The sequence below is a fragment of the Macaca mulatta genome, chromosome 3, assembly GCF_049350105.2.
Source record: "Macaca mulatta isolate MMU2019108-1 chromosome 3, T2T-MMU8v2.0, whole genome shotgun sequence".
Classification (NCBI taxonomy): Eukaryota; Metazoa; Chordata; class Mammalia; order Primates; family Cercopithecidae; genus Macaca; species Macaca mulatta.
In genome coordinates this window covers 120,695,349-120,721,418 of record NC_133408.1, presented here as the reverse complement: position 1 = coordinate 120,721,418, position 26,070 = coordinate 120,695,349, and the positions used below count along the sequence as shown (strand labels likewise).

Sequence of the window (26,070 nt, the reverse complement as noted above, 5' to 3'; positions counted from 1 at the left end):
TAAGCTTTCCAAGTTTATTTGAAATATGACTTTATTTATAAAATATGAATTTATTTGATTTTTCCAGAGTAAATCTATATAAAACAGGATACATTTAGGTTGTGTGTATATGTATTTATTAATGATATATGAGACTTGTTTGTAAGTACTGTTCTTAAAAAGTTAGCATGTTTACTTTGAAACAAGGGAAATAGTGGTTTCTTCCATGATGTGAAACATGTAATAATAAAAGATACTTCAAACAAAGAACAGGTAGTTTGGCCTCAGTAATATGGTCAAGTTTTAAAAATCTATACGTATTTTACTTCATAGGCGATACAACAAATGAGCAAAGAATGGCAGCAAGAGGAAAAACTTCGGACGTAGAAGCCAGCCAACCTTCGGAGGTAAGTGAAATAGGGTAAGTCCTTTTCGGTGAAACTGAAGGAGTCACTATGATTACATATGCCTCTGAGGATAAATAGTAACTTCTGCTCTTGCTATGCCATAGGTGTCTGAATACAGGGAAACAAGTGGTCTGCTGAAAGTCAGTGGATAGCAGTACAGGGAGTGCCTTCCCAAGTGCTAAACTTTTTAAGTGCTGGAAATGAAAACTTTCTGTTAAAAACAAAACAAAACAGAAATCAAGTCCTTAAGTTAAAACATTTAAACTATTTTTAATTGAGTGATTATTTACTAATACATTTCAATAAATAGGCAGTACATAAACTTGTAGAGAAAGGCTTAAAAATAATCCATTCAGCCGGGCGCAGTGGCTCACACCTGTAATCCCAGCACTTTGGGAGGCTGAGGCGGGCAGGTCAAGAGATTGAGACCATCCTGGCCAACATGGTGAAACCCCGTCTCTACTAAAAATACAAAAATTAGCTGGGCATGGTGGCACATGCCTGTAGTCCCAGCTACTCAAAAGACTAAGGTGGGAGAATTGCTTGAGCCCAGGTATTCAAGGCTGCCAGCCTGGGCAGCAGAAACATGTAGTGAGTGCTGACCATAAGTAGCATCTCTGATAGGAAATAAAAGTTGATATGTTTGGGATTTGGGTAATAACTACCAGGATGGTTCAAAAATCATCCATGATTACTTGAGTTTAGTTGCTTATTGTCTTCTTTTATATGGACTGCTACAGCAAAATACCATAAATTGGATACCTTATGAACAACAGAAATTTATTTCTTTAGTTCTGGAGGCTGGAAAGGCCAAGGTCAAGGTGCTGTCAGATTTGTGTCTGGTGAGGGCCCGTTTTTTTTGGTTTGCACTCTGACTGTGTCCTCACGTGATAAAGGGAGCACTCTAGTTTCTTCAGCCCCTTATAAGGGCACTAATCCCATTAATGTGGGCTCTCCCCTCCCACCCCCTAATACAGTTGCCTTGGGGATTAGGTTTCAACATACGAATTTTGGAGGGACACAAAGCATTCAGACCATAGCACTTAGTTGTGTGATTCATTGGAAATGTCTGCAGAACTTGACTATTTTTCAAAGTTGATTCATTGATAGAAGGAATTCCAAGACTAATTCTTAAGAAAAAACGCTTTTAAGGTTACAATCCACAGAGCTTTGAAACAAATTCATTATTGTGCTACTTTCTAGTCTCTCTATTAATATAGTCAATTGTTAATCATTAAGGCTGGATGTATATACTCATGCAGTAACAGATACTTCAAAAGTGTCTTCTATTCAAGTAACGGCTGAGCAAAGAGAGGACAGTGTTTGCTATCAGAGAGCTCACTAATGTAGGAAAGAAGAAAAGTGGAGTGGGAGACTATAAATGAGACCTCAGGGTTAAATCGCAATGCAAGAGGAAAATAATAAAATACTTTTAGAGACTATATATGTTTTGCCACAGAAAAGCCAGATAGTAATTTACCTTGACAGTAAGCATCTAACATGGGATTTGTTATTCCTCCCCTTTAAAATACAAAAATGAGGCCGGGCACGGTGGCTTACACCTGTAATCCCAACACTTTGGGAGGCTGAGGCAGCCAGATCATGAGGTCAGGAGATTGAGACCATTCTGGCTAACATGGTGAAATCCTGTCTCTACTAAAAATACAAAAAATTAACCGGGTGTGGTGGCCTGTGCCTAGAGTCCCAGCTACTTGGGAGGCTGATGCACGAGAATTGCTTGAACCCGGGAGGCGGGGGTTGCAGTGAGCTGAGATCGCACCACTGCACTCCAGCCTGGGCGACAGAGCCAGACTTCATCTCAAAAAAACAAAACAAAACAAAACAAAAAGTGAAAACACTGCTGAACACTCTCTACCCTTCATACACTTGCTTGATATAGTAAAAATGAGTCTTATCCAGCCTCCTAGATTTAAATTTTGTGTAGAAGTTGATGACTCCTAGAACATGTCTCTACCTAGACCTCTCCCCTGAGTTCTAGACTCTATACCCAGCTGCCTGTGTAACATTTCACTTACACATTTCTACACAGTTTAGCCTTTCCTTAACCATGGAAGAACTATTGATACCTGGCCCCACCACCCTGAAGCCTCTCTGTGCCCAAGTTTTAATCATCCCTGTTTCATATCACCACCCTCTATCTGTATAGTGATTTAGAACCAAACCCCCTTAGGTACCCTTGGCTCCTCTCTTTCCCTCACACTGCACATCCAGTCTATCAGCACGTCCTGCCATCTTGCCCTCTATATACGGAATGTGACTGCTTCTCAACGTCATCACTGTTAGAACAGTCTAAGCCACCCCTTTTACCAGGCCCCCATTCTGTCTCCTTCAGCCCATTCTCCACATAGCAGACAGAAATATGTCAGATCACATCCTCCTTGGCTTAAAAGCTCTGACTATCTACTGTAACTAGAATAAATGCTAAGCTCCTTGCAGTGGGCCACAAGGAACTCCATACTCTCTCTAATCTCATTTTTCTCCCCATTCCCATCCCCATCCACCAGCCGCCTGCGCCTGCCGTTCTGTCTCTAGATGATGTTAAGACCTTTCCTATCTCAGGCTTTGTATTTGCTAGTCTTTTTTTTAACCAGAGCTTCACTTGGCTTCCTCCTTATCATTCAAGTGTCACTTTTCATGACTACCTCAGCTAATGTGTCCCTTCCCCCAGTCACTGTCACATAACTCTGTCTTATTTTCTTCATCACACTTATCACTATCTCGGATTATTCATTTGCTATCTGCTTCTCCTGACTAGAATGAAAACAGACATTGTATGTCTAGAATAGTGTCTGGTACACAAAAGTTACCCAATAAATACTTGCTAACTGATCATTTAGATTTTATTTAATGTCTTTGTCCATCTGCCAGGTTAAAGGCCTAAATGTCATTTTGGCTCCTTATTCTCACCCCCTCATTAAATCTATAACCAAGTCCTAATGTTTCTGCCTACCAAATACCTTCCAAATGCAGTTTCTCCTACACCAACTAGGTCCTCATCTGTTCACTAGACTATTATTAGATGAGCAGTTTCTTCCCCAAATATCTTTCTAAAAAAGAACAGCGGGTTTTTTATTTACTTCCGTGCTCCCCCCTAAAATCCCTTGAAACCTGCACAATGAAGCTTAAACCTTGAACCCTGTTCTAATGTCACTTCCTTTGTGAACCCTTTTCTCTGCTCCCCCAGCCAGAGACAACCCCAATGTCCTCTTAATGCTTATATTGTTTTTTATGAGTTCACTATAGTGCAGGTTTTTGAAAGGCAGGGGCTATAGCTTAATTAGCTTTATGACCTCAGCAACTATCACACTGTTAGACATATGTGATGTAACATAAATGCCCTGTCAATGATTTCTGGATAGATAAATCAAAAATAAATAATCCACTTATATTTATTAAATTCTGTTTTCTACTTTACATGATAAACACACAGTTATATCTTTTCTCACACACAAAAATTTTTTCTTGCATTCCTTTGGAGTTACCCATTAAAAAATCTGTTAATTTACATTATTTTTGGCACTCTTACTACATTAGCAGGGAAAAGTTTAATACCTTCAGTTAGTTTTAAATACATGTATATACATCTGATTAAGAAATCAAACTATTGTGCTAACTGGAAAGATTCTAATTATTTTAATTTTTAATGACTATATAAGCAATGTTGAAATACTCTCTATAATGAGAACATAATTAGTAAATTAGCATGGATTCCATAAAGCTTAAAAATAACATTTGTAGTTGCCAAACTATAACTCACTTTTCTAAGAACCCTTTGGAGAAGGTGGCTTTTAGTATACCAAAAGAAGTTTCTTTTGGCAAGTTCAGATAAACATATAGATTGCCTCTTAGTTTCAAGGGATTGTGTTAGACATGGGGGTAGGGAGGATACAAAGATATGTAAGACTCAGTGACTCTGACTTATTGATGCAGGAATTCTCAATCTGTTCATGGAAAATTTAACAAATCACTATACTGTAAAGTGAAATAAAATAAGTTCCTTCTGCTTCATAACTACAAAGGTAGCTATGAGATTTTGATGGAAGAAGGATATTGTCCGGGGGAGTCAAAAAAGGCATCATGCATTAGATGAGCTTTGAACTATGAATAATTTTGTCTATTTATATGATTAATTTTTTATGATTAAGAAGTTCCTGGGAAATGAAATTCTTCATTAAGAACATTTTAGAAATACAGAAGCAAATCCTAATGTGAAATTGCTTTACACACATGAATCTCAATAACTGGTAATAAGGGGTTAAAAAATGAATGTAGCCCGGCCTATGCTACACTGTAATTTTAATGACAGTTAAAATATTTGTTAAGTGTCTGTGATATTTTTCATTACACTTCATAGCCCAAGTATATTTTAAAACTGTGTTCTCTATTCAAGTACATCTCTCAACATTATGGGAATTCTAACACTTAGATGGAATAGAATTTAAAAAATAAGATCTGGTTTGGGCATCAAATAGGTTAGTTTTTACAGAGTTAGATTATGGGATATTTTAGCACATTTACACAAATGATTGTCTATGGAAAACAGTGTATTTGTAATAAGTAATTTTAGGGACTTTGCAGTTCATGAAAGTGATGATAATACAGCATTCACTCCAGAAAAATCCTAAGTTTTCAGTACTTCCTGAAATACTGTTTGTCTCTTCTTCACTCTCCCTCTCTAGGTAGTTTGGGATTTCTCTCAATAATAAATTAATTAATACTGCATCTACATCATAGTTTCCTATGTATCATCCTAAGATATTATCATCTGAAATAGGGTAACTTTAGGAGACATATCACTAAACTCATCATCAAAATGTGATTTTTACTAAGTTTTGCATTACTGTGTGTTTGAAGAGTCATTTGTAACTTTTAACAAAATTTACCATGTTTTTGGTATGGAGAGAGTGAACGTGTATAAATCTATGTTTGGGCTTATTAAAATTAATATCATTCGACTCTGATATTCGAGGGAAGAGTTACGATTCGAACTAATTATCCAATTAAAGGATTAGCCACATCCTTTTCGTCTTCTTTTTTTCTTCTTGCCCTTCTGGGTAAATTTTGATAGTGAGTTGTAATAATGTTGCATCTACTTGTACTGTGTTCTACTAGTCTTGGAGCCCGTAACTTACAGCTCAGGGAGATAAACCTGTAGGGCCCAGTTTTGAGTTTTTGCCATTATGACTCATCTCTTAAGAGAATAAACATTGCATTTAAGCAAGTAGTCATTCTTTTTAAATTTATAGTCTTGGAAAGTGTTTTATATTGTGAAAACTGGAACCATATTAGCTAATAATTTACCAGCGGACCTGTTCTTTTGGCTTTTAGGTGTATTTTGGGAGTTGAGAATGTGTTAGTTTTAGTTTTTAATATAACTATGTCTAATTTTGGTGACTGAATTTTAATCTAGTTTTAGCTGATATTTTTAGGTTGTTTATTTTAAGTGTTGGTTGAACTTAAATTTCTTATATTCGTAACTGCAGTTTTTTAAAAATTTGAACTTATTTTTGATCTCAAAGACTGAGGAATATTTTTATTTACTTATTTTTATTTACTTAGTGGCTTAAAGATAATAAAATACAAAAACAAGCCAATAAAATGCTCCCCACAAAACCATAATTCCATTTGTGTATTTGTCTTGAGTGATAATGAATTCACATATGCATATGGAGACACATATAAAATAATAACTAACAGATGGTAGAGCTGCAAAGTAGGATTTATAAAGATTATTATCAGCTGGTGGTACTGAGATGCTCCTGTGGTTATACTGACAGAAGACACTAAAATTATTTATATTAAGAAACTGGCACTAACATCTCCCCCCAACTTCTGTTAGCCAAAGTAACTTATTGCATATTTAATATAAATTTCTTAATGAAGAGATAAAACAATCTTATGGCCAATTTGTACTAGCAAATTTAATAGAGTCGCGAAAATAGTAATTAAGGTAGTAGCAATAACAATAAAAACTGTTTTGCTAAAATTGTTAGGGGCATGATATTTCTAGTAGGTAAAGGAAGGATTTAAGGGACTTTGTTTATTCAGGTAATTTCAAACGCACTTCTCAATTTAGTACACCGTGGTCACTTTGGAATATATTGTACAGTTGTAAACAAAATCTTGAGTTCTTTTGAGCTAGGTATGGAAGCTGCATTGTATATGAAGCTGCATTATAGAATTCATAGTTCAGTAATTTAGAGAAAAGTTGATTCTTTTGTTCAATCCTTTTTAAACTTTTATTTTTAATGGACAAGTGATAATTGCATATATTTATGGGGTACAGTGTGATGTTTTGATACATGCTTACAAGGTGAAATGATTAAATCAGGCTAATTAACAAATCTATCACGTTACATGCTTGTCTTTTTTTGTGGTAAAGACATTTAAAATCTCTTTTAGCAATTTTGAGTATACAGTGTATTATTATTTATTAAAGTTACCATTCTGTGCATTAGATTACTAAAGCTTATTCTTCCTGTCTTATTGAAACTTTGTCCCCTTTGATCAACGTCTTCCCTTTCCCTACCCACTCCTTTCCCTCAGCCTAAAATTTGATTTTCTGAAAAAGGTATGAGATTCACATTTTAATAAAATGTGTTCACTTTTCTTCTGATATGTTTTCATATATCCATTATATCTTTCATAGAGCTATAGGAGCCTTCAGATTCTGTAGGGACCCGTTTCCTTGTTGCTTTTATTTCAGATAGTTATTGAAATGAATGAAAATATCCTTGAGCTTTGTGAATCCCATGTGATACAGACTTTGGTTACTACTCCTTAAAGAATGGAATAAGATTACTGTATTAAAAACTGGGTTTTGTGTAGAAAGGAATTGGGGGCTCAAAGTGTAGAAAAAAGGAGACTGGAGGGGGAGATTTTCAAGAACAATTTCAAATATAGCAACAATTCTTCTGGAGGATGCCAGGATTTCAGTTTTAAGACTTTTTTTAGCACAACATGGTATATAATACATATATTAATTTAAAGCATCAGGGGTACAAAGATGATTATGAAACTCTTTACTCTCACAAGATCTTCATAGTCCAAATACAAATATAATGGATATTGCTATCGAAGGCAGTTTAAATTGGTACAACCACTTTTGGAAGGCATTTTGGCATTAAGAGCCATAAAGATGTTAATATACTTTGACAGCAATTCCACTTTTAGGATTCTGTTCTGAGAAAATAATCTTTTAAATCCACAAGTTTTATGCTCAAAAAAGATGGCATATTCAGTCAGTGCAATATTTTTCAGTTTTTATAAATGACACTGATGATGAGTTTTCAATAAAATATACAGATATAGTACTTAGTTTTATAATTTTAGTTAAAATGAAGTATACAAAATTGTATACACAGTATGATTGCTGCTATATAAAAACTATGCAGAAAAAGATGATGTAATGCATAAAAACAGTAAGAGTAATTACATTTGGGATGATAGCTATATAGGTTAAATCATTCTTTCCAGTGTTCTGATCTTCCAATTTGTCTATAATGAATGTATCTTATATTTTAAATGATAGTAATGTTGGTGATGAGGAAACAACGTATTCACTCAGTCTTAGTTTTTGCTTAATAGAAGAAATATTTTGTATGATAGTAAAACAGTGAAACAGTCGCTCTATTGAGAATGATCATGAAGGCGATATGTTGGCACTTTCCTCCCTTGACTCATTTAGGTTTAAGGTTTCTTAATTAGTTGATCACTGAGCACTACATCTGATCATGATTTGTCAAAACATCTGTCCCCTGACACCCAGGGACCTTTCCAGCAGGGAGAAGAGTGAGGTGATTTGGGACGTTGTTCTTCCTATCTCTTTGGAAATCACATGACCCAAACTTTTCTCATTAATCAACCTGTCAATGTCATTGAATCACTTATAAAGGCCTATTTTCCCCCACAAAAGTGTATGGGTTACTGGCTTGGACATATATTTGTCTAAACATCTCACTTCTTTCTTTTTATCTGTGATGCTGAGACTCCTAATTTAAAGATACGAATTTCTAGCTTTATGATAATTAGTTGATGAGAACATAATTTTATCAAAGAATTGCCAGGATTTTTGTTCATTCTTTGTTTTTCCTAATATAAAACCCTTTCTAATTTCTGATTTCTTTGGGATATGAAGCATAGTTAGATTCTTGCACTGTGTCATTTGAACAGGTAAATTTAATTCTTTGACGTGTTTATCCTCTTATGCAGCATACCTTTTGGTAAGAAGATTTTGTAGAATGCATTTCTCCAAACTTTATTTTCATCTGAATTGCTGTGTCATATCACAAAATTGAAAGTGCACTTTTGTTGGACTCCTTTGCTCACTAAGTATGATTTAGGATATGTTGCTAAGATTTCTTCAACTTCAATTCTTAGTCCATGAAGTCAGTGAATTAGATGCAGTGTTGAGCGCCCTCCCTGCCCGGAAGTCATGGCTGTTTACCTCTTTGAAAAGTGAATTGGGGTTTTGCCACAAAATGCCAACCTTTAAAATAATGCTTTGATAGGGGAGAAAGGAAGATGGGAATCTGCTGCTTAATGAAGAGATTTTAGGCATTGATTAATCAAGCTTTATAGCCTGTTGGGTGGGGAAAGTTCAATGGTCCTTGCAGGTAAATTGTCAGGCTGCAAAAATTACTTCAAAGATTCTTGCTCTTGCTAGGCGTGTTTGTCTTGGGAAATGATAAATTTGGTGGAGAACAATTAAAAATGCTCACCTTGTTATTTCTTCTAGTCTATAATCTTGACTTATTTTACAGTAAGATTAGCATAGATTGTTTACCCAAAACACTGCCAAGATAAACTTACAGCCTGCTTCTCAAAGTTTGTGAAGGTCTTTTTTGTAACTTCAAATTTGTACATTTTTGTTACCACTATGCCTGTATCCTAACTTCACTTTTGCTGGAAAAATTGTAACTGAAAAGTCATAATTCTGGTGCTTTCTTCTGGCTTGCATTGGGGTTAACTAGCACACTGAAACATAATGTTCATTCACCCTAGCCAGTGAGGCCAAACCATGTGAGGTGTATGAGAGCAACCCTGTTTCCATCCAAACTGCACATATGGTGTGGGTAAGCCAGTAATGTGAGTTTTATGCAATGTTTCTGCTCATGTACACAGTCTGTTGCTCAGCACCAATTATTCCCTGCCAGAAACCCGCTAACCTGCTGCTTTTGTAGCTCTGCTTGACGAAGTTAGGTAGCTTAAAATGACCACAATGATATTTATTTAACTTTAGCAATCTTTGTTTGTTAAAGTTATGTAACTTTAAGTGCCCAACACATCTGTTGATTGATCACAATTGATTGCAATTAGAATCAAAGAACTGGAACATTGTTACTGCAGTTTCGTGGAGGTACACATGTGTTAATTATATATATTTAGAAGGAGGGATCAAAATGTGGAAATGCTAGCTTTTTGTTTACCAAATCTAGTTTTCTGTCTTCAACTCAGATATTCTTATTTAAAAAACCATATATAATACTCTGTTTATACTTTGGTAGTCACCTTGTTGTCATTGTTTCCAGTTTCTACTTTTATAGCTTTAAAAACCATAAAATCAGCAGGGTGAGAGGTCCATGTTGGGAGAACAACTGTTCCCTATTTCACACAGCCATCTTTTTTTTTTTTTTCCCCAAATTCTCTGTTTTTTAATTAGTAGCAAATGGTCCTTATTTTGTCCTCCTTTGGTTTATATTACCATTGTAACTTCTTGAGACTATAGAAAGTTGAAGTTAAAGGGCAGCCATTTTTATGATGTCTTCCCATCACTAGAGATTCCTTCTTGAAGGATAAATTTCATCTGAATCTTTAGGCAGTGGAAAAGTAACATGCAAGTATGTACCTGGTCTAACTGACATTATCTGAATATTCCGCTTTGTACCTACTGAGGATTCTTTTTGTGAACATCCCTACATCAGTGCACCAGCATGAATACATAGGAAAAAATTATGCTTTAGTTAAGCTTAGTAAAATTTACATAGATTTTACATTTCTCTCCAGGCGTAGCCAGCCCCATTCCTTACTGTGTGCCAGGTTTCTTTGTTTTTAATGAACATCTGTGTTCTTTCTACCCTATTCAAGAATTGAGATTAATTTTCGTCTGTACAAGGCTATGTGATAACTACTTTAGGGATGTTATACTCTTTGGAAAGTACCTTTCACACATCACCTTTTAAATTAGTTAAGAAATTATTATGGGTGTGAATTTATAAACTTTCTCTGATACTAGTTATGTAATAGAAAGATGTATGTATTAGAACCTCCTAATATAAAAGCTAAAAGCTATAATTGTTTTTAAAGTAACAGCAATCCACATTTTTTTTCTGCCTTTTTTTATTTTTTGAGGCAGAGTCTCACTGTGTCGCCCAAGCTGGAGTGCAGTGATGTGATCTTGGCTCACTGCAACCTCTGCCTCCTGAGTTCAAGTGATTCTCCTGCCTCAACCTCCCAGGTAGCTGGGACTACAGGCATGCGCCACCACGCATAGCTAATTTTTGTATTTCTTGGTAAAGATAGGGTTTCACCATATTGGCCAGGCTGGTCTCGAACTGTTGACCTCATGATCCGCCCGCCTCGGCCTCCCAAAGTGCTGGGATTACAGGCATGAGTGACCGTGCCCAGTCCCTTTTTCTGCCTTTTTATGCCACTTGCAGAAGGAGAAAAGATTGGTGCATGCTACACATAAGAGCACAGTGGTAGTATATTGAAGTACCATTTATACTAATAAAAAGCATATGAAAACTTTCTCAGAACTTTTTAGCTGAAAAGTCGGTAAATGGTTGTATAACCCTACTTTTTAAGATGGTTTCTCTTGGAAAATAGTTTGAAGAACATGCCGTTTATTTGTTCATCAAGATATTCTGGCATTTATGACTAGCTCAAACCAACCCATTGGAGAGCTGTATATTTCTACCTCATTGCCTTAGTCCTGCACAGATTGCCTTCCTTATACTGTTGTTCAGTTTGATTGAATAACTTAGTGAGAAACTGTTGTGTGGAATATACTGTGATATTTATTATGGAGGTGTTACTAAGGCATTGTCTACTACATTACATAGTTTCCCATATGAAGTCCCACATAGGTATTCTAATTTCATACTACATTTTTTTTTTTTTTTAAGATGGAGTCTTACTCTGTTGCCAGGCTGGAGTGCAGTGGCGTGATCTCAGCTCACTGCAACCTCTGCCTCCTAGGTTCAAGCCATTCTCCTCCTTCAGCCTCCCAAGTAGCTGGGACTACAGGCACCCACCACCAAGCCCAGCTAATTTTTTTTGTATTTTTGGTAGAGATGGGGTTTCACCATGTCGGCCAAGATGGTCTCGATTTCTTGACCTCGTGCTCTGCCTGCCTCAGCCTTCTGAAGTCCTGGGATTACAGATGTGAGCCACTGTCATATTGCTTTTATACTAACAAAATATTTTGTTTTTCTGAGGCAGTAATAGTCTCTTTTTCTCATGGCCATTGTAAATTTTGTGTCTAACTTTTTATTTTCCATTTTCCATTGGCAAAGGGGAAACTCAGACCTAAATTTACAGTTCAGTTTTAGTAACTATTTAAGACTTTATGAGATATGCATCTGCATACTTTATTTCCCTCTTACCTGATGCTTCTGTTCTATATTTTTCCTGGACATAATTTTAAAATTTATTGTGAGTCTTGTTAGTTGCGTCAGATTCATTTTGTAGAGGAAAGGGTTAAAATATATTCCTATATGTAAGTATATTTATGTAATACTTATACAAAATATATTTATATTTAGAGTGTACTTTTTATTTTAATAGGTTGTAAGTGATATACATAACCTGTCGTTTTAATCATCTTTTGCTCCTTTTTCAAAAGTCTCTGATAAAATCATACATAGGGGTTTGACTGTGAGAATGTGTGTGACATTGGGTACCTTCCTTAACCTGCCTCTCCCAGGCCTCAGGTGGAGTCTGGCAGTCAGCTACACACTTACCTCCAGTGTAATGTGATTTCTTCGGGGTCCTTATTGATTTGAAGGTGCAGGTGAAAGGAACCTCCTTTCCGGGTCATCAACCTTGCCAAGCTGCTTTTGGGCAGGGTGTACCGCAGGCACCTGCAACTCTCACTGCTTGTCACATCAGCCACTTCATGGTCTCCCTTCTGCATACACTTTCAATCTCTAGATATGCTTTTTAGATGGTTTGCTAGTTGGATTTTGGATATCAGTATAGAGGATGTAGGACAAGTGCCTTTCTAACTTCGAGAGAAAGATTGTCTTGGGAGTAATGGTTCCCCATAGTAGCAAATTTTCATAACCCTTGCTGTAGTGTGGATAGCTGTAAGAATGTGAACTGTATCAGACAGACTTATAGCTCAGATCCTGGCTTTACCACTTATTGTGCAGGGTTACTAAAAGAATTTGGTGAGTCAATATGTAATACTTATTTGTATGTCTATATACACAGTATCTGATGTATACTAGATACTCAATAACTGTTAGTTTCTTTTTAGATTGGAAGGAAATTATGGTTAATGCCTTAAAAATCATGCCAGAGTAGAGTAGAATTGATTAAATCATTTAGGAATTATGCTCAATTGAGAGTTACAGTAAAAGGCAGTGGTTTAATTTGGGGCTTAATTTTTCCCATATGACAAGAAGTCTCACAGAAGGTAGTTAAAGTGTTGATTCAGCAGCTCAGGAATGTTAAGGCCAAAGTTCAATAGTTCCTCATAGTTGCAAGATAGCTATTGCCGCTCCAGCCATCATATCCCTTTTCCAGGAAGCAGGAAGGAGGAAAACAGCAAAGGGAAAATAAAAGTATCTGAATCCAGAAACTTTTCAAAAAATCTCTAACAGAGTTTGACTGGCCATATTGTAACATATGGCCACCCCTAGTGGCAAGGAAGCCTGAGAAGGAGCCTACTTTAGCTTGGTACTTTGCTACCCCTAGCAAAGTCAGGATTCTATTAAAGATGAAAGGAAGGATGAATATTGGGTGGACTATAAGAGGTCTCTGACATAGATATCAACCTATTTTGCTTTTAGAAGCTTCATTTGTCCAACAATAGATATCAGTGGGGGCCAGAGGACAAATAGAGAGAAGCATTCATTAGTGGTGACTGGATTCTGTTTGGGGGCAGGAAGTCTTTGAGTAGTCATAGTGGGACAAGAAATAAAGAAGAACATTAATTTAAAAAAATATTGAATAAGCTAAGCACAATGCTGGTAGGACCTTTACATGTATTAACTCATTAACTTTTACAGACGAGGTAGGCAATGTTATCTATATATCTTATAGAGGAGGAAACCAAGGCTCAACAGTACCCATTTCCCAAGTTCACAAAAAAACAGTAACACTAATAGAACTGGAATTCAGACTTGCACCTGACTAACCACAAAACTTATGCTTTGCATCATGTCGTTTCCCTGTCTCCACCATATAAATAACACTGCAGAAACCTGCTGCTTCACTTTGCTTCTCTTTTCCATAGAGCCTTCTCCTGTGAAGTCCACAATAATTATATATTGACTTCAACGATTTGTGTGCAGAGCTGAGTGTTCTATAAAAGATTGCTGCTGTTAGTTGCTGAAGGCTGTAGAGATGAGGCTGGGAGAGGAAGAAGTGGTGCTTCTGTCTTATCACCACCACTCGGAGGTGGGAATGACTGCCTTGGGATATCTGCCACCAGTGTCAGTAGCATTCAAGGACATTCTTTGGGATAAAGAGAATGTGGCAAAGCAGCAGTGACCAATCTGAGTGAGCCAAAGTCCAAAAGGAAAGCTGATAGAATGACTTGGCATGGAGGTGTATCTTCTCAAGTCAGAAGCCTGGGAATTATCCTTGACTTCTTCCTCTTTCATTCTCAATCCAATTGATCACCAAGTCACTTTGTTTCTACCTCCTCTGGCTACCTTGCTTAGCTGTGCTTTCCTCTACCTCCCCACTGCAGGTACAATGGTTCTGGCCTTATCTTTCACATGGATTATTACAAAGAGTTTTTGTAATAGCCCTTAGTGTCCAGTCCTACCTTCATTCAATCCATTCACCCACAAATCTGATCATGTAGTTGCCTTACTTGATGGCATCAGAGGCTCTTCAGCTGCCTGTAGGATAAAATCCAGTAACTTTTGTCCACCGTGTATACATGGTCCTTCATGATCTGGTCCTGCCCTTCTGTGTAAACATTTAGGTCTGTTCTGTGTCACCATACAGAGTTTCTTACCATGTCTTGAGTATATTCCTTTCTCTTGGAGTTTGTGCAATTTCTGTCACTTCTCTGAAGAACTTTATCCCATAACTCTTGTGTTCACTGAGCAAATTCCTGTTCATCCTTCAAACCCCTGCTCAAATATCTTCCATCTTCAATGCCATTTAGTTTCCCCTCTGGTCCCTTAATACCTTGTACATGCGACCAGGAGTGCCATGAAGTGGGGATTCGGGTTGACTTGTCATTGTTCCCTGTGCATGGCATGCATCAGCCACTCAATAAATATTTAATGTTTGATGTGTGCAGAAACAGTCAGATTAGACAAAAGACAGAAGAACTTGTTATCTAAGTATTACTCTTAACCATGAAAAGCTGTAACTTTGGATAACCTCCTTACCTTTCAGTACTAGAGTAATGGGAATATAATTGAAACATTACTTCATCTCTCTGAAGTGAATTATTCTCACCAGGTTCTTAACAGTTTCTGTTAGTTTTTCAGGTTATGTTTAATAATTCCTGTTATACCAACTGAATGATGATTCTAATTCTCAAATCCTAAAGTGACTCTTGCCTTTCTTGTCCAATTTAGCCTGCCACGTTGATTTTGTATTTGTTATGTATTATGACTTTCCTCAAAGCGTAGTTGTATTTTGGATTTTCTTTTCTGTATCTCAACTGTGTTTGGATTTTCTTTTCTGTATGTGTTTTTGTATCCATTCCTGACTAAAGACATATTTTCAATGGTACTTTTTATATGTTTCAAAATGTTCCCCCCACCCCTTTTTTTTGAGACGAGGTCTCACTCTGTCACCCATGCTGGAGTGCAGTGGCATGATGTCAGCTCACTGCAACCTGCACCTCCTGGGCTCAGGTGATCTTCTCACCTCAGCCTCTCGAGTCACTGGGACTATAGGCATGCGACACCAGGCTCAGCTAATTTTTTTTTTTAACTTTCTGATTCAGAGGTACATGCACAGAATGTGCACGTTTGTTACATAGGTAAATGCCGTATAGATTTTTTCACCCAGGTATTAAGCCTAGTAGTACTTAGTTATTTTTTTTGCTTCTCTCCCTCCTCCCACTTTCACCCTCAGATAGGACCCAGATGTTCCCCTCTATGTGTCTATGTGTTCTCATCATTTTAACGGCCACTTGTAAGTGAGAACGTGCTGTATTTGGTTTTCTGCTCCTGCATTAGTTTGCTAAGGATAAAGGCCTCCAGCTCCATCCATATCCCTGCAAAGGATATGGTCTTATTCCTTTTTATGGCTACATAGTATTCCATGGTGTATGTGTACCACACGAACAGACACTTTGCAAAAGAAGACATACACACAGACACTTTGCAAAAGAAGTCCAACAATCATATGAAAAAAAGCTCAACATCGCTGATCATTAGTGAAATGCAAATCAAAACCACAATGAGATACCATCTCACATCAGTCAGAATAGCTATTAATAAAAAGTAAAAAAAATAACAGATGCTGGCAAGGTTGGGGAGAAAAGAGAATGCTTATATTCTGTTGGTGGGAGTGTGAATTAGTTCACCCATTGTGGAAGACAGTGCTGATTCCTCAAAGACCTAAAGACAGAAATACCATTTGACCCAGCAATACCTTTACTGTATATACCCAAAGGAATATAAATCATTCGTTTTAAAGACACATGTACACATATGTTCATTGTAGCACTATTCACAATAGCAAAGACATGGAATCAACCTCCATGCCCATCAATGAAAGGCTGGATAAAGAAAACATGCTAATTTTTGTATTTTTTATAGAGACAGGGTTTTGCCATGTTGCCCAGGTTTTTTCCTCTTTTTTTTTTTTTTTTTTTTTTTTGAGATAGAGTCTTGCTCTGTTGCCCAGGCTGGAATGCCGTAGCACAATGTCTGCTCACTGCAACCTCCACCTCCCAAGTCCAAGTGATTCTCCTGCCTCAGCCTCCCGAGTAGCTGGGATTACAGGTGCATGCCACCACACCCAGCTAATTTTTGTATTTTTAGTAGAGACGGGGTTTTGCCATGTTGGCTAGGCCGGTCTCGAACTTCTGACCCCAAGTGATCCACCCACCTCAGCCTTCGAAAGTGCTGGGATTACAGGCATGAACCACCATACCTGCTCCTTTCCCCTTATTTTTAAGCAATGATTCCTAAGGGTATTTTTGTGTATGTTTTTTACCTCCATAGTACAGGACCTTCTTGCACAAAAATTAAGAATTTGACAAAATAAGTAAATGACAAGCATCTGAATATTTTCTTCAAACCATGAATATATTACTACTTCTCAAAATTTTAAGCACCGATTTTTGATGTATCAAATAACATTCAACAGTTGTTTATATTATGCTATATCTGATAAGTTGTAGGTAATTACTAGAAGAATATAAGATTCTTGGGAGCTGCATAAGTGTGATTTCTGCAGGGTCTCTTTAGGTATGCTATGCACATGCTGGGAGCCTGCAGAAATCACACATATGCAAAAGGGCCACTGAATCACATCTGAAAGACGAGGGCCATTTTTAGTTGGATAAAGCTATGTGTATATTACTTGTTTTTTCCATGCCTGTTGACATGGAGAACCAAAACCAGTGTTTTCTGCTTTCAACAAAAATAGTTTTAGTTTTGCTCTGAAAGAAAAATGGCTTCACATCCTGATAAAAGGTTTTTTTGGTCACAAAAATATCTGATGAGTAACTTTGTATTTGCATTTTTATCATTGCCTAACTAAAACCTGTTCAGCTTGGTTAATAAATTATTAATACAGTTCTCTAACTTCTCATCCAGGTACATTGTTGAAATAGCAGACCATCCCATTTATTTCACCAAATATTTCTTATACACCTATTTTTGGATAAGGCTCTGTTAAACTCTGTTCTCCATGTCTGAAAATGTATGGGTTATTACTCTACCAAAGACTTGTGGTTGAAAAAAATTGTGTTATACTTCTAAGACTCATTATATCAAGATCAAGCAAAACAATTGACCATGACTGAACTTTGGGACTGAAGGCTGTAACTATGTCTTTTAGAGGTAATTGTCACTCAGGCAAATTTTAGGGCATCACAGGGCTAAACATTAATTAACCAAATGAATCAGTTTTAACCACTGCTTTTCCTCAATTCAGTTAAGGGTTAAGGAGTTACTAATGCAGAAAGATGGTGATACAGGAGAGTATGAGATCTGAGGAAGATATATTATGAGCATTATTGATTAAATTATAGATAAATTATAGACTAAAGCATAGTAATACGAGAATGTTTCATTTTCTGACATGTTTAACTGAATTACCTAATCTCATTATAAGTGATTAAGATGAATACTCAGCTTATATCTCAAGATCTTTTTAGGTATTTATTATAGCATTTATAATTCCACTGACTTTTTGGTTTCTAAATATATTGCCTGGCAGTATCAGTCAATTCAGAATTCAAGCTTGAAATTAAAATTTTCTAACAATAAATGAGAAACAAAAAACGAAGTAACATTTATTTATTTTAAAATATTATGTGTTTTAAATTTTGAATATTCAGATTTGAGGATTGAATACTGGCACCTTTCTGTCACTTACGTTTTACTAATGATCATCTATGCTTCAGCTCCTCAAAATGGCCTGTCAGGTCTCAGTTTAGCATGCAAGCCTTTAAGCTGTCTTTTGTAGTTTCATAAGGGCCAAAGAGCTTGTTAGCCTGGAATTTAGTGTATTTTGGTACTCATTTGCTTTTAGTTATTCTTTTCTTGATTTTTTCAAACTCTTTTCATGAGGAAAATCTACAATTCCTACCAATTAGTCATAAGCCAGTTTGGATTTAGGAATTGCATAGTTTATTACTTTGAAATATTATTTTATTCAAATATTTAGCAAATAGTAAAGATGTGCATATTTCACTGAATGTTGGGTGATTTGGCTGATAATTAGATCCTCAGAGAAAAACTGAAACTCCTGAAGTTTGTTGCAGAATCTGAAAAGTAACCAGGAAAACAGTAGTTTAATATGTAAGTACTTGTTATTAATGAAAATTAAGCCTGACTTTGTTAGGATTCAATCCCTGTTTTTAGTGGTATAGCTTTCTGGTATTTTGTAGCTTACTGCGTTCATGAACACAAAAGAACAAGTAACTTCACTAGTGGCTTGAGATCTGACTGGCAGGAAAACATTAGGTAGTAATTAAAATAAAGCTTTTCCCCCACCCCCCATTTTGTGAAATTTTAACCACACTGCCTAATGCAGTCACCACTTGCCACTTGTGGCTCTTGAGCATTTGAAATGTGACTAGTCTGTATTCAAATGTAAAATGCATGCTGGGATTCAAAGACTTGGTATGAAAAAAAATATTGTAAAATATCTGAATATTTTATATTAGTTACATGTTGCCATGATAATGTTTTTGATATATTGGATTTTAAAAAGATTATTAAAGTTAATTTCACCTGTTTAACTTTCTTAATGTGGCTGTCAAAAAATTTATAATTATATGTGTTTCGCCTCACCGATTTATTGGACAATGCCACTCTAATAGATTTAAAAATTCTTAATATGTACAGTAAATATCAGATATTAAAAGCTTGTATGATTTGGTTTTTAACTTCAGAACAGTTAATTCTTTGGAAATCTGAGAAGCCCAATTATTCTTTGGTCTCTTCAAGGGCTCCAGGTTGAAGCAGCTGTTCTTTGAAATTGCCAGTCCTGATTCAGTTGACTAATAGCAATCGATAGATATGGAAGGCTAAGTACTGCTTTGTGGTTGTTCTGCCAAATGAGTGAACTGTACCTACTGTTTCTCTCCTTTCTGCCTCTTCCCCTGATGGCTTTTATGTGGTTGTTAGTATTCAGTTGATGTTATGGTAACATAAATCTAAATTGGTTTAAAGAGACCCAATTCATAGTTTACTCTGTCCCATAAATTATGTCATAAATTATCATGGTTTACCATCCTATTTACAACCCTTAAGTAATGGTCTATCCCTTATTATTACATATTACTGTAATATTACATTATTATTACTTATTAGTAAACAAAAATGAGTTTTTGATGTGCTTTTATATATCAGCCAAAGTAAAAACTACATATTGTAGGAACTGGGAAGCAAGCCTTTATTAATAGCCTCTCTTTTCCAGCGGGTTTTAGCAATTTACCTGTGAAAAACTTGGATACAAATCTCTGTGTACTTTATTTAAAATTTTTAATGTATGTATTGTTTGATACCAACTTAAAGGGTTTGGGCGCACTGAGAATAGTACAATGAAGTCACACTGTATGAGGAAGAGAGAGGCAGTTGCTGATAATAATGAAATCTGTAAGGTCAGTCTGTGAAGATAAGTGTAATATTTGAATTAGTCATCTACTTTCCCTGAAAAGGTAATAAGTTAATCTTATTCCAAAAAAAAAAAAAAAAAAAAAAACCCCGAGCCTGATCATTTTCTTTTTCATGTCTTTCATCTTGGGCAATCTTTTGTATATCATGCAAAGGACCATACAATTAGCATGAAATGAGAGAGCGCTTTTTAAATTTGATTAATAAGGGCTCTTTTTCTCCAGCTGATATGCATGCAAGGTGGAGGTCTGTATCCCACCAGCACACAGACTACTTGGTATCCATCCACCCTGTAAGTAGCTCTTAGTTTAGATCTGCGCCACAATGAGAAAAGGGTTCTGGAAGTAATAAAAGTAAGCTTAAAGTGCATAAGAAATAGCCATAATGCTTTAGTGTAAATACAGAAAAATTCCTAGATTTGAACAGTTGGGCTTTCTACCTTGCTTGGATTCCAGAGATGCCCCTGTCATCCTCTGTTTCTAGCAATCAGTTGAAGACATATTATTAGTAAGACCTCTGTGAAGATGAAAAACTTTTTTTTGTTGTCTTCTCTGTCATTTATAATGAAAGTATGCTTTGTTAACAATAAATTTTTTTTAGGTGACATGTGTTTAGAAAAATTTTCATGCCTCTATATTTTTGTGGGCTGTTTGCTTTTCAGAATCCTTGTCTGTGAGGTTATAGTACTAATAACATGTCAATGAACATCATTTATTCTTTCTTTAAGGTGTTAATCTGTTTTATTAATTAGGAGTGCTCCTCCCTTGATGTTTTATACAGAGCACAGTATTTAAAAGATGAGATCCCAGTGTTGTTGGGAAAGTTTTTATAATTTATTAGTCATTTAAGCTCACAGTTTTATATTGTTGTGCTTCATAATCCCCTAATATGTAGTTAATAACACTCCTTATTACATAAAGGAAGCCAACATGTCACCCCCGAAAAGATAAATAGATCATTAATTCAGCTAGTTTTTTCCCTTAACTATGATTGCCAGATTTAGCAAATACAATTACTAGATGCCCAGTTAAATTTGTGTTTCAGATAAACAACAAATAATTTTTTAGTATGTTTGTCCTGTGCAATATTTGGGTTATACTTAGACCAAAAAAAGTTATCTATATTTAATCCGGCAACCCCCACCATAACTCAACTTTCTTACTAACTCAAAGAACTCCCAAGTCTGGCAAATGTGATGCTTGGCCTTCCTGCACTCTGTTTCCCCAATTTTTTTTTTTTTTTTTTTTTTTTTTGAGACGGAGTCTCGCGCTGTGTCACCCAGGCTGGAGTAGTGCAGTGGTGCGATCTCGGCTCACTGCAAGCTCCGCCTCCCAGGTTCACGCCATTCTCCTGCCTCAGCCTCCGAGTAGCTGGGACTACAGGCGCCCGCCACCACGCCCGGCTAGTTTTTTGTATTTTTAGTAGAGACGGGGTTTCACCATGTTAGCCAGGATGGTCTCGATCTCCTGACCTCGTGATCCACCCGCCTCGGCCTCCCAAAGTGCTGGGATTACAGGCTTGAGCCACCGCGCCCGGCCCCCAATTTTTTTTTAAGCCCAAAGTGCCTCAGGTATGCTTTCTCATTTGTCCACATGGTTTTTGGGAGCTAGGAATTGGGAATTGGGCAGACTCTATTCACATCTTGCCTACTTTTCATTTTTAAGAAAAGAGAAAATGCTTTCTTTTTTATTTTTAAAAACCTTATTAGTGTATATATTTCTAGATAATTTTCACAATAATATGTCTAAAGATGGTATTAAAGATGATTTAAAGACAGATTTCAATATAACAAATCTAATGCATCCCCTCTCCATTCCCTTTAGGTGAAAAATGCTTTCTTACAAAGTGATAATATTGATTTTTAAAGCTAAGAAGATGCCTACAGCAAAAAGCTTCAGCTTCTCCTTCTCACCTCTATTTTGAGTTCATTTACTATTAAATCCCTAGCAGTGTAATCCCAGACGAAAAACTTTGAAAGAGTGAATTCATAGAGAACGTGCATTTCCTGGGTGCCTTGTAAACAATGTTGAGGGGAAGTGGGTAAAAAGTGACTATTCCAAAAAACAAACATTACCATGAGCTGAATGATTTTTAACCTTCCTTTCCTTTCCCTCCCCAACCTCCCACCTTGCCCTCCGCTCCACAGAACCAGAGAGGAACCACTTATAACTTTCATGTCCTCATCCTTTGTCATCTGGATTATTACTAAGGCTTTTCAGGTGATATTCCTTCCTCTAGCCTCCCTCCATTCCAAATCTTCCAAGTCTTACCCCTGGCTCACCTTCAGTAACTACTCATCAGATAAAGTCCACACGGATTAGCATGGCATACAGCACCCTCCCGGATCTGTGTTCAAATTAAATACCCCTTCTTTTACTTCTTCGTCAGTGCTCAGTGCTACAGCAATAACAAATATTTGTCATACATCAAACATTCATATCATCAGGTTTTGTTCATTGTTCCCTTTGACTGGAATGCATATCCTTTTTTATCTCCATAGCAAAATCCTATCATCCTGGAAAATCCTGTTTAGGTAACATTCCCTGTGTGAGACTTTCTGTAACCACTCTTCATCATCCTTAGAATGAATTCTGCTATCCTACTTCAGCTTTTGTATACACTTGTGGTACCACATACTTCACAATGTTTTCCCATGGTTTATTTACATGACAATCACCAGTAGAAGTTTGGGAGATTTTTGAAGATAGGACACTATCATTATCATTTCGAATCTCTACTATCTAGTACTAACTCACAAGTTACAAGCACTTGAGAAATGTTTGAGTGCCTGAGTGGATCAACTGTCAACTTAGGTAAATTTCAGCCTGTTAAACTGATCCTGTGCGTTAGCCATTCACTTACCACCATTTGTCATTTCTTTCACATCAATTGGTGAATAGAAAAATGGCTCTTGATTTTTCACCAGGATAGCTAGTCCACCCATGCTGTTTATCAGTTAACTGTTTTTTGTTTTTGTTTTTGTTTTTTTGTAGAATAAATAAAGTAGGCCTATATAGAGGGGTGGTCATGGGTAGCATTATGTAACAGAGATGTAAGTTTTCCTTTGGCACTCTTTCCATTCAGGTCTGTATCTCTCCTTTCAGTTTTTATATTCTTGACCCCTAAGGCCACCTGTCAATATATTAGGGATGGGAATAGAGTGGGTAGGAATTGGGAGGAAGTGTAATCTTCCTACAGGAAAACTTTTCCATTAATATCTTGTGTTCCATCCTCTCAGGGCCTACCCATCACTACAGTGAGATAGTCAATTATATTGACAGGTTAAAGTGTAACTCTTCTCAGATAGCATTTACAGTTTTACAGAAACTTTAAATCCATATGTATTCGTCCATTTTCATGCTGCTGATAAAGACATACCTGAGACTGGGCAATTTACAAAAGGAAGAGGTTTAAGGACTTTCAGTTCTTAACTGAAAGTTAAGTTGGGAAGGCCTCACAATCATGGTGGAAGGCAAGGAGGAGCAAGCCACATCTTACATGGATGGCAGCAGGCAAAGAGAGAGAGCTTGTGCAGGGAAACTCCCATTTTTAAAACCATCAGATCTCATGAGACTTATTCACTATCATGAGAGCAGCACGGGAAAGCCCTGCCTCCTCCCACAACATGTGGGAATTCAAGATGAGATTTGGGTGGGAACATAGCCAAACCATATCACTCTATTTCCAAAGAATGAATAATATTGGCATGATATATTTTATAACAAATATACACTTTACAGTACCAAGGAAAAAGGTGTTTGTGAAAAAGCTGAGGACCTCTTAATCATCACTTAAATAGGATTCCCTAGGCGGTGCCTATACATGTATAATTGTCCCTCAGTATATAGGGGATTGGTTCCATGACCTCTGTAGATACTAAAATCTGAGGGTGCTGAAGTCTCAGGTATAAAATGGATACAGTATACGAATATAACTTCACACATCTTTCATATACTTTAAGTCATCTTTAGATTACTTGTAAAAGTTGATATAATGTAAATGCTATATAAATAGTTGTTATGACACAGTGTTTTCAAAATTGTACTTTATTGTTGTATTTTTTTTTTCTAATACTTTTGATCAGTGATTGGTTGAATCCATGGATATTGAACCTAAGGATACAGAGGGCTGACTGTGTGTACATGGATGAATCAGAAATGCATTTGACTGAAAGTAATGGATATTCCTGAACTGGTGGCCTTAACAAAACAGGAGTTTGTTTTTCTTTATCTAGAAATGTCTCAAGTTAGGCAATTGAGGGCTGATATAGTGGCTCCATGATACTGTCAGTTTCCTCAACTTTTTCTCTTTCTGCGTCACCACCTTTAATTTTTGAAGATAGGACACAATCATCATCATTTCAATTCTCTAGTATCTAGTACTAAGTCTCACAAATAACAAGCACTTGAGAAATGTTTGAGTGCCTGAGTGGATCAACAGTCCACTTGGTAAAACTTTAGGTAAATTCCATCGTGTTAAACTAGTCCTGTGCGTTAGCTGCTCACTTACCACCGTTTATTATTTCTTTCACCTCAATTGGTGAATAGAAAAATGGTTCTTGATTTTTCACTTGGGTAGCTAGTCTACCCATGCTGTTTATTAGATGTGTGACTTCTATATATCAGGTTGCCTCTAGATTACAAGATGGTCACTGCATCTTCAACCATAGCAGGAGGGGACTAGGGTAAAACCCACCCCTCTTTAAGGAATTTTCTGAAAGCCCCATACAACAACTTTCATTTGTTTCTCATTGACTATATCTATCAGCAAGGAAGGCTCAGAAATGTTGTTAGCTAGGCACATTGCCACCCCATCACCATACTTACCTGTAATTAAAGAAGAAGAAATGTCCACCAATACACAACTACTAATCTTACAACAATTCAAATTCGGGTCAACCATTATCTTTGCCTTTATGAATCATTCAATTCAAAATAATTAGAACTAAAATTTAGTTTATTTTTGCTAATGTTTAGAGATCATTCCTTAAGATGCAATTACTTTAATGAATTATAAGGAATTATAAGTCTATTCAGAAAATATTTATAGTGTGTCCCATTTGCATAGTGCTATGCTCAGTGCCAAAGGAGATGGATTAATTCTTTTTCCCCTGAAGTGTTTCATCAGTGTCACAGTCCAGGATATATATATGGGTGTGTGTGTGTGTGTATATATATCACATGAAAATTTAAATAATGGAATGTTATAGCATATGATTTTATGTTAATCATGTGGCAAAAATTAAACCACATAGTATCGACTAAATTCTATAGGAAAAACTCCAGATACAAAGAGTAATTGCTGTTGCTGCAGTGGCCAAGGAAGGTCTGCAAAAGGTAGATTAATAGATTTGGCAGGCAAACGAGAATGGCAGAGGACAGTCCCCCCTGTATTCAACTTGTGCCACCTATTATTTTAGGATATTTGTAGTACTATATATCTGATGTATTTTTAAAATGTTTTTAGTATTTTGAAGTATTATTTATCCACAGTTTTAAAATTGCCCCATGTTTCAATGCATATATTTGAAGAGGAAATTTTATGCCAATATTATATATGTAAAGTTGATTTTACTTGCCAACTGAAAATAACTTTTGAGAAAATACAGTGATATTAAAAATTTTAAATGCATAATGAACTAGAAGTAATAGTAAGATATAACTTCTAGTTCATTACTTAATAGTAAACAAATTAAGTTCTTCAGTGGACAAAATGGAACATTTTGTGGTCAGTCAGTAGTAAAGGAGTATTTGGCTCAATGGCATGTCGTTTAAGACAAAGATGAAGTTCTACCTCCAGTAAGACAATTCTGCCTTTTAATGAAAATTACTACCAGTAGCAAAAACTCCAGTTCACATGTACATGAAATTGGAAATATATAAATATGTTTAACCCCTCTTCTTACGGGTTGTTCATAGAATCACTTTTTAACCCAAATGTTATAGATGACTTTTGTTTGGCAAACGGTTACTCAAGAAGCCACTGTAAGACCATTTTCAAAGTCTTTTTCTTCTTTTGAATATGTCAGGTTATTGGATAATATTTAAAAAGTTTGTGGAATGAAAGAGACTCTTTGCCATTCACCACTACCATCTTGTTTGCAAAAATACTTATGAAAACCTTTCATCAGTTTCAAAATATTTTCCCAGGATTCATTTGAATTTACA

General features: G+C 36.3%; 1 protein-coding gene across 2 annotated transcripts in view; it reads left to right on the top strand.

The window, feature by feature from the left end:
* The window catches only part of UMAD1 (UBAP1-MVB12-associated (UMA) domain containing 1), a 234,666-nt gene that overhangs the window by 161,012 nt on the left and 47,584 nt on the right, over positions 1 to 26,070 (top strand). For both annotated transcript variants that reach the window (XM_002803373.4, XM_077997021.1), the window contains one exon: positions 313 to 386. In XM_002803373.4, coding sequence (XP_002803419.1) covers positions 313 to 386 — 74 coding nt within the window. The remainder of the gene's footprint in view (positions 1 to 312; positions 387 to 26,070) is intronic.